This window comes from Halyomorpha halys, unplaced genomic scaffold (genome assembly GCF_000696795.3).
Source record: "Halyomorpha halys isolate HHAL.00 unplaced genomic scaffold, Hhal_1.1 Scaffold171.1, whole genome shotgun sequence".
Lineage (NCBI taxonomy): Eukaryota > Metazoa > Arthropoda > Insecta > Hemiptera > Pentatomidae > Halyomorpha > Halyomorpha halys.
The window spans coordinates 456,647-466,797 of record NW_027115842.1 but is presented as its reverse complement, the minus strand read 5'-3'; the positions used below and the strand labels follow the sequence as shown (position 1 = coordinate 466,797).

Below are 10,151 nucleotides of genomic sequence, written 5' to 3'. Positions count from 1 at the left end.
TTTTAAATCAAAAAACAAGCTAACCAGTTTTCATTATCTAAAATAAAGACGCCTTTCAAAAGGAAATAGATGGCGGTGCGCGTCCTTCCGAAGTGTTCGTTGGGTTGTTTGTTTGATAATATGAATTGAAATTTGTCAATTTTTGTTTTTACTATACAGTAATTATGGAAAAGGAATATTCAAAGAAGAAATTGAGGAAAGTGAAAATTATCAATAAACTAATTACATCGCAAATAAAGCAGAGCGATTGTACTACAATCAATTATTTATTGGATCGAGCAGTAAAAAGTGGAAGATGGAGGAGAGGAAACGGTGACTCTTGATTTTGCGAGCTTGGAGAGAAGACGTCCGTTCAGCTAGAGAGGGGAAAGAAAAAAAAGCCATTGTTGGGAGTTTGGATATAGCATCATCGTGAAGAAGAGATCAACGATGATCAGTGGAAGCTGTGTAATTGGTTAGTCTAGTTTCTAAGTAGAATTTATTGTGTTTGTAAAATGTCTAGAAATTAAGTTAGTCTTATTAGTAGTACAGTGTCGTCTGTTCTGATTGCCAGGTAACCCGCCCTGAGAAAAGTCTCTTATGTTATAAAATTATATTATCTGTTGAGTATTGAAGTTTTTAGGAGTTTTTTTTTAACCCAAGCTATCTCCTGTATAATTGAAACAAGTTAAAGAACGATTTAAAATTCTTTATATTTTATTTTTAATATTTTTTTATTATTACAATATAAAGATAAATTTTATCTTTGTATTTTTATTCCTATCATTTTATCTTATCATAGTATCATTTTGTATCTTTTTAGCCCTGATGAAGCCCTGCAAAGTGGGGCGAAACGTTGGAAAATAACTAGTTGTAAACTATTTTTGTTTCACTTTTGACCGCAACCCTGACCATCTTCTTATATATCAATTTTTACGGTCAACTATATATACATATATTAACTAAATCTAATTCAATTATAAAAGAGTACTCATGTGATAAATATTGTTTATATTTGACCACAGATCAAACGAAGAAAATAAAATAAATACAATTTTACCTTAATTGCCTTCAGATTTTGAACCTCATAAAGTTTTTCCCTTTCTCTTTTTATCTCCTTCAGTACCTGCCTATGCATGGATCGTTTTTCGGTTTCTAAAACAGGTGATCTTACATCAGTAAAATATCTAGTTTCCCTGTTAGGCCAAAATGGTTCTTTTTTTAGAACGGCAGCAGGTTTAGCTTTGAAAGTGAATTTGGTGTCGTTTTCCTGAAAAAAGAAAGAAGGCATAAATTAATTATTAGACCAAAGAATAATATTTTACTTTATTTATTTTTCTATTATTTTAAAAATAGTATATATTGAAAGCATTAATTTGCAAATTACCTCCATAAATGCAAATTCAATAATATTCACATAAAACAACAATATGATAATATCAATTTACCAATATGTTTTTTTAAATTTTATTTTATTAACATATTTTTTTATTAATGAAATTTTGTGTATTTTATTTACATTTAATTTTATTTTAATTATTTTTTCTTATTTCAATAAATTTTTTTTTTTGTGCATTCTTTTTCAATAATGTTTATTTTAGAACCAACTTCAAAAATCTTCAACTACAGACAGTTCCTGTTCTCAAGTAAAAAATAAATTCCTCTATTAATCATTTGATTTTAAAGTGAATTCAAACATACACTGCTTGGAAAAAAAAAATCAATTTTCTTTTTAATCAAAGAAGCTGTTAAAAAAAAAGATTTAAATTAAAAATAAAGCTATTTTTAAAAACATTTGTATAATATGTATGAAAAGGAAATGTGTTAGTCTGTACATATTATGTTGTTAGTACAGTCTGTTATAGACCTGATTTGAATCAATGCTTTGCCGGAAACAATCAAAACTAATATGAGTGAATATTCAATGTAGTTAGTATAAAAATATTTTTAAAAATTTCTTTCTTTAATAACTTGGTAATTTTATTTCTTTAATTGCATCCAGCCCTCTGAAAGAGTGATATCCATTGGATACTTTAAAAAAGAAAATAGATAAAAGTGTTCCACCTAGTAATGTTTTACGGAAATAGCACAAAATTAGGCTAGAAGTGAAAGTCAGAAGTGCGGTCAGCGAAAAAACACAAATAAACAAAAAATTATTTATTAGTGCCGACATTTCAACCTGATTTTCAGGTTCTCATCAAGACTATAAAACAAAAAGAGGTAACAACCATCATTCAGAGGAACATAAAAATAAAAATTAATAATAGACTAACAAATTTGGAAATATACATAACAATGAATTGAAAATACAATGTCATAGTATCATATATTTTATTTTTCTATATAAGTAGATGGTCAGGGTTGCAGTCAAAAGAGAAACAAAAATAGTTTACAACTATTTATTTTCCGACGTTTCGCCCCACTTTGCAGGGCTTCATCAGAGTTAAAAAGATAGAAAAAAAAAGAAAACTGAGAATATTACAACAATAAATAACTTAAATTACAATAATAAAGCTTAAATTACCTTATTGTATCTTTTTAGCCCTGCAAAGTGGGGCGAAACGTCGGAAAATAAATAGTTGTAAACTATTTTTGTTTTTTTTTTGTTTGTTAAATCATAAATATTTAATCATAATATCATTATATTAAAATCGATCTGTTCTTATAAGGCCATATTAAACCAATAAATGTTTCTCTCAAAGGATTAATATAGAAGAGAAGAAGAAAAAAAAAAGACCGAAGAATGAGAGAAATATAAGATTTAAGTAAACAAAATAAGTATAAAAATAGATCATCTTTCAAAATCTAAAATATTATTAAACTGATAAATTTTACCTTTCCAAAATTTAAAATTTTCTTACTGAATAATTCTTTTTCTTTGAGAAACAAACTGTCTCTAAATGAGCTGTGGCGACATCTCCTGCCTGATCTTGAAATCTGAAAACATTTATATTTGATTATCAGAGCACTGTAATTATAAAATTTATGTTGAAGTTAAACAGAAATAACAAAAATCAAATAGACAGTTACCTATAAAAGACAAATAGATATTTTAATAAACAAGATCTTAAACATAATTCTTTGATTTTAGATAAATTTCATTAAATAGCATGTAATTTAATGAATTTACATACAGAAAAAATATATATCATAATGGTGGTGATAAAAAGACTGATCTTTCAAAGTTCAATTTAAAGATTCTTTTTAGAGAAGATGGTTGGGGGTGGGGTCAGCAAAGAAAAACATAAACAAAAAAAAAAAATATTGATTTATGTCGACGCCAAAACTCAATGTTGAACGTTTTAGCCAACATTCCCAGCTTGACTCCCTGATGAAGACCTGAAACGTCCTCATAAATCAATATTTTTTTTGTTTATTTGTTTTTTTTTTTATTTATGTTATCTACGGTCAACTATCTACACCTCATTGAAGATTCTTTATTCAATCAGTTCGACATTTCAGAAATATTTGTTCATTTTCAAGTACCTTCTTCTAAAACACATAGACACACTCAAATATAATATTGATTTATGTCGACACCAAAACTCAATGTTGGCCGTTTTAGCCAACATTCGCCGCTTAACTCCCTGATGAAGACCTGAAACGTCAGCATAAATCAATTTTTTTTTGTTTATGTTTTTCTTTGCTGATCGCACTCCCCCCCTCTCCCCGACAATCTTCTCCAATCAGTAATCTACGGTCAACTATCTACATCTCATTAAAGATTCTTTATTCAATCAGTTCGACATTTCAGAAATATTTGTCCATTTTCAAGTACCTTCCTAAAACACATAGACACACTCAAATATAAATTTCTATTATCCACCATTATTCTTTTGCTATATATTTCCTTGTGAATTTAAAAAGAATAAACCCTAAAAACGTAGGCACACAATAAAAAGTTTAATTAATATTTGAGTTCTTTTCACTGCACGGACCGTCTTCTTTTTATTTATGTAAATAAACCCTATAGTTTGATACAATGAGAATTAAATAAAATACTAAGGCAGAATAGGATGTCAGGAAATAGATATAAACACTAATAACCTAAAATGTACCAATATTAACATCTAATTAAATTTCTTAAGAAAAAACAAAACAATATTTAAATTTGAATTCCTTTAATTACCACAGAAAAACTATGGGGTCTCTGATTGTGCCTTGGAGTAGAAGGAACGTTTTGAATCATTCCACTGGAACAGGGTGGATCAATTTGATTCAATCCACCGGAACTGAGCTGATCATCATGCTGAAACAAACACAGAATCAAATTTAGAGCAAACATCTATGTTCAAAGGCACTTAGTTAATAATAATAATAGTAAAAATAAGAATCTTTATTTATTCTATTTAGAATAATATTGCAGGCATCGACTAGAGGCATTAGTGCCTTAGAGTATTATACAAAATAAAAATGAACTAATAGAAAATAAATATAACTAAAATAATAAATTAAAGAAGTACAAATAAATTAACAACAATAATTAACAGAATATGTAAAATAAAACAAAACAATATATCACCTCATAAATCATAGTGTAACTAACTTCTAATGATGAAAAATAATTTATATATATAATAAACACAAATGAACTAAAAATAATTAACAAAAAGGAACAATTATTGTTTATATACCAATTTATCAGTATAAAAGAAAATCGAAAACATCAGAAATAGAAAAATAACTTCAGAATACTAATAAATAAATAAGAAGGGTGACTAAAAAATAAATTCTCAAACAAATCATCAATCTTAAGCTATATTCTAATAATAATAAAATAAAAGGAAAATAATTGTATGAGCATACATACATATCTACAAATTCTATATAGATATTGAAAACATCTAATAATATTTCTTATTCTGCAACTATCTTAATTTCAATTTACAATTTAGTTTGAAGCTTTTAATGCTATTCTTCAGGAATTGGATAGACAGTAGGTGATTAAAGATAGGGGATTTGAAGGTTGGAAAGGTATTAGAGAAAGAAATGAAGGAAGGAATAGAATTCCATAGGGAAGATGAATGGATAAAGAAAGATCTGCCTAAGACTGCAGTTTGATGGATAGTTATGTGGGTACATATAAGTCTGAAGGCTATGAAATGTGTTTTATGGTGTTTATGTTACCACAATTACCTTCCATATCAGTTTTTTATACAAACCATAGGTAAATATAAAAATATCTAAGAATAAGTTTTGTAAACTACAATAATATTAAATAATTTCCGAACTAACACATCAAAACAAGTTTGATCGCTCCCAAATCACAATATCAAATCAAAAATGCATTTTGAAATATAAGAACTGTTAATCTGGTATAACTAATTCATATTCAAACACAAAAACTTTGTTGTTAAAAAGGCACACAATAAAATAATATTATAAAGCCAAAACTAACCTCTTTGAAAAATGTGTCTGCATCTATTTCATCAACCTTTCTCCAGGAATCAACGAATTGCGGTGCTTCGAATTCAAATTTTTTCGCCATCGCGAAATTAACTACCAGAAAAAACTTTTCAACCTGTTGCTAAGCAACAATGACGCCATAGAGGTCTTAAATTAGTTCAAAATGGCAACTATAAAATAACTATCAAAACACCAAGAATAACTTTTCGGAACCACTGTATAATAAAAATCAGTTCGTCTATCCAATTGTTAATGAATTAATTTGGACTCGTCAAATCTTTATCTATGTTCATATGCCAACTTCCAGGTTGCCAAACCGTACAAGAGCCGACTAACCCGCAACCAAGTGAGTATGTGCTGGGTTAATCTTTGATACCGAAGATGTAAAGAAACGAGAGGTAAAAAGTTAACTAATTACACATGTATCAAGAGTTTCATCCAACCTGGACAGCTCACCTCTTCTACCCTTTCCTTTCTAATTTTTCTCATGTCTCGTTTCTCTATCCTCACCGCTTTGCCATGATTCCATCCTAATACACAGTAAGACTTGGTGGTCTAACCATCTTACTTCAAAGTAGTTGAAGACTAAACAATCTGGTCAACACGATTGGATAACATTAGGTGAGAAAATATTCAACAATCATTTTCTTACGTTTTGTGTAAGCTATATTGGAGGAAATTGCTTTATATAAAGTTACGAATATAATTTCTATGTACCCGAGAAGAGAAGAAAACAGGGAAGAATGTAATATAACTACTCCCCAATCCTTGTTCATTTAATCTTTATTTTTATAGGTGTCGGATTTGACTTAATTATAGATTTTTAGTGAACTCTTATCTGACCGTTCAACCCGAATCACTTTCTTGCTCCTCCCTCATAGTGGGTCTGTTGCTTACTTTCTATCCAACTTCAACACTTATATAATCAAATTTTTGCCTTATGTCGGTGTCTTAAGGTAGAGCAACGCTCGTGTCCGCCCTAGCCAAATATGCCCTGAAAAATATTTTTTATAGGAACATATGACAAACATTACTAATGATGTACTGGTACAAGCTAGTCACGAGTTTAGGTTGCCTCTGGTCTAGACAACGTTTAGACATTAGTCTTTTGAAAAATAAATTGATCTTTCTCAAAAGGATGAGTAATTGTTAAATCTCTAGCTGTTATTGATATTAGTCGTTCTTTTTTTTTTTTCATTATTGGTTATGTTTTACTTTACCACGTAGCGTATCGTGAATTAATTTAATTTAAATTGGAATGAAACTAGGGTACAAAAGCGAACATGTATTGCAGTAAACCTTGCCTCTCGTTTTGTGCGTCTTCATTAAATAATTAATTGGCAGACTGGTATTCGGCGGCTGAAGCTTCAGTCTCGCAGTTGGAGCTTCTTTTGTGCACTAGCACAAAATTGTCTTTCTAATGGCATATTCTTGCTCAAAATAAAATAATAATAGAGAAAGATAACCGTCCAGTTTTCCAAACAAACTTTAAATTCCTCTGAATCCTTGTAGGGTAATCTTTTTTTTTTTTTTTTTTTTTTTTGTGAGTTCCTTGTTCTGTCGATATATTATCAATATTTCAACTAAAATCATGTTAAATAGTCCTTCATATAATATAAAGATACGGGTCATAAATTAATAATTGATAACTATATTTAAGGTATTTTAAAAAGGAAAAAAAAATTTAATGTTTTTGCAAATAACTGATGTGTATATAGATCATTTTAATAAGTCGGTATTCTCTGTATCATAAATTAACGATAGTTATTAGTGCTTATTTAGAGATTCTTTGATAATATGCGGAAAAAAATGTAAAAAAAAAAAGTTATGATGTCAACCCTATAAGCTGAAGAGATTAACTAGTGGTTATCTACACAGTGGTTAACCTGTCAAGAGATCTTGGCCTTCTCTTATCAGAAGCCTGTTGTGTCTGCTCTACTTTCTTAGTTAGTGGTTATAACTTTCTAACCTGAGAGCTCTCTTTTAAGTACCTATCTTGGAATTTCGTCCAATTCAATGAAAATGTTTCCTAAAGAAGAAACCTTTTCTATCTTTTCCACTAAACAACTTAACTGTGTTCAGGGACAATACAAGCTTATTTAATAATCTATTTTAAATTGGCTACATGGCCCGCTATAACAAGACTGATGTGTTTTACAAAGGTAATGGTCGCGTTAATCCTCTTGGAGATGACAGATATATTTTAAAAGAAGTTGGAGTACCATATGATGGTGATTTCTACGATGAAGCAGCATTTTACGTACAAAGGTCGAGCATAAGCTGTGAAACGGAGACGAATGGTTCAATACAGAGTAATGTTTCTCAGTTCATAAGTAATGTCGAATCAAATATTTTTAAAACGCAACAGAGAGGTGATGATGAGGCTGATGAACCCTTGTTAAATGGAGCCGTAAGTTATTTTCAATTGTATATTATTTTAAATACTGATTAAATTTACTGTAGAATATCTACTATTAACTATTTTATTCAATTAGAGAACTATGAATGTTTAATGTTTTGCCCTTGACACTAACAATACTCAGTATTATTTCAAAATTATTCATATTTTACTTTAAATTATCAGAACAAAGTATTGCCAAAACCAGCCTTTCTTATTATATTTTATGCGAGTGAAATTGAAAAAAAATTTGACCCAATTTAGACCATACGTTATAAATATTTTATTAGAAACATTTTTACTTTTGTTTTTAAATTCTTACGGAATGCGAGTTGCACTGATCAGATTTGATTTATTTATTCCAAAATTCAAAACCTAATTTTTTTTATTGATACAATGACAATAATTGAATTTTAAAAGTGCTGATTTAATTTCTTGAGAAATTGAAATAGTCTGAATACAGGTTCATATTTTAACCTGATATGAATTTTTTGACAACATATGAAAAAAGTATTGAAGAGTAATTGTCTAACATTTTTTTCGTCCCTTCTACAAAAAAACTTATATTAATATATTTAACAATAAATATTAGAATAATATCTTCTGTTATTGTATAAATTGATTATGAGTCTTGAAAGATTTCAAAAAATTGACATAAATCCTTCCTTAAAGAGAATTATTTGAAATTATTGATTAAACAAAAATATGGTAGTGACTATCAGTGAGTTTAGTTGAAAGAAAAAACAAAATTGGTTGTTATGACTTCATATGATAAAATCAAACTATATCTAATGATTTTTTCCAAGGAACCAGTATACTATATACTGAAAGATACTTGTAAGTTAAGATTATTTTATGTTCTTTTAGATAAAATATTTTATATAGTTTGAAATTTTCAAGATGAAAACAATAAATGTCAAATAATTCGAGTTTTGCTATTTTTTATATTTTATACTTATGCTTTAAGGTGATGACATGCCATTTCTTTTCTATATGCTTAGTCTAGGACATTAATGAAGTTAACTTAAACTAAAGCTAAAAATAAGTAAGATTAAACTAAAATTTTCAATGAAAAAACCTTAAAATGTATACATGATATATTAAAGGGTTTGAAAAAAAAACAACATATTCTAAATTTCAATGTTTAAGCAAGTTTCCATGAAAATTGGGGTTTAAAAAAAATATTTCAAGGTCTTTATGTATCTATTATTTTAGTCTGGTTTTGTGATTACCATTTTGGTTGTAAGTTTTAGTTTATTTATAAATGATGTAATTTAACACCTTTGTGTTATTTACTTTGTCATTACCAGTAGATTGCTCTCTGCGTAACTTGTTCACTGTTATTTCATTAATGGCAGGTTATTATTTGTTATTCCTGAGTCCCGTTGTCTCATGTTAAAATTTTGTTAGCTTAAGTAAAATCATTTGATTTCTAATGTTTATAAAGGTTCTAAACAATCCAGCTTCTAATGGCTTTTGAACAAACTAGCATATTTTAGCAAATAAAATTGATTTTATATATATTTAAATAATCAACCATATTATTTCAAAGTATAAGAAGTATATGCAGAGTAATGCATGAATTTGTCTTTCGCTAAATTACTTCATGTCTTGATCCAGAAGCCTGAAAATATGAATTTGATAGCCTATCACAAATTATATTCTTTTAAAATGTATCTGAACGTGACCGCCTACAATATGTGAAGATTGGCTCCTCAAAGTTTTCGGAAATCACGTGTAACTTAAAATTTTTGGAATTATATGATCTGCAATACATGATAATAAATATACAATGATAAAATAGGTTCTGTTGGTGTAAATGGATACAAAACTAATTTCCGATAATATAAGGAAGATAGTCTGAGTGTGGGTATGAGTCACAGAAAAAAACTCAAATAGTCGTAAAAACTTAGGAAGAGTTCTATATTAAATTGACCATGTAATAATAAAGGGAAGATAGTCCGACTAAAATATTCGTAAAACTATTTAATAGGTTTGTATATTTAATATGTTCATAAAACTATATAATATGAGTTGGTTGCAGAACTTCATTCTTACAGCCCTGGATAGTGGGGCGAAACGTTGGTATACAATAATTAGTTCTCTTTTACTATTTTGATACCTTTATTGACCAACACCTGGACTATCCTACTACAATCTATTTAATATAAAACTACTTACTTTTAGAACTGTTTGAGTTTATGAATGAGGAGAAGATGGTTGGGGGTGCGGTCAATGAAAAACACAAATAAGTACGATTAACTTATTTTAATGTGCCAACGTTTCGGCTAGAGTTTCTAGCCTTCTTCAGGGCTAAAAACAGAACAAGATAACAACCACAGTAAGTATAGAAAAATAAAAAAAAATA

General features: G+C 28.5%; 2 protein-coding genes across 2 annotated transcripts in view; one reads left to right on the top strand and one right to left on the bottom strand.

Annotated features, from left to right (window-relative positions):
• The window catches only part of LOC106679000 (uncharacterized), an 8,420-nt gene extending 2,871 nt beyond the window's left edge, over window positions 1–5,549 (bottom strand). The window contains exons 1-4 of the mRNA XM_014417902.3: window positions 5,378–5,549; window positions 4,109–4,228; window positions 2,815–2,916; window positions 1,040–1,249 (exon numbers count right to left, since the gene is read on the bottom strand). Coding sequence (XP_014273388.1) covers window positions 1,040–1,249; window positions 2,815–2,916; window positions 4,109–4,228; window positions 5,378–5,467 — 522 coding nt within the window. The 5' untranslated portion in view covers window positions 5,468–5,549. The remainder of the gene's footprint in view (window positions 1–1,039; window positions 1,250–2,814; window positions 2,917–4,108; window positions 4,229–5,377) is intronic.
• Window positions 5,550–5,597: 48 nt separating this feature from the next.
• The window catches only part of LOC106678999 (proton-coupled zinc antiporter SLC30A2), a 21,984-nt gene continuing 17,430 nt past the window's right edge, over window positions 5,598–10,151 (top strand). The window contains exons 1-2 of the mRNA XM_014417901.3: window positions 5,598–5,731; window positions 7,548–7,795. Coding sequence (XP_014273387.1) covers window positions 5,671–5,731; window positions 7,548–7,795 — 309 coding nt within the window. The 5' untranslated portion in view covers window positions 5,598–5,670. The remainder of the gene's footprint in view (window positions 5,732–7,547; window positions 7,796–10,151) is intronic.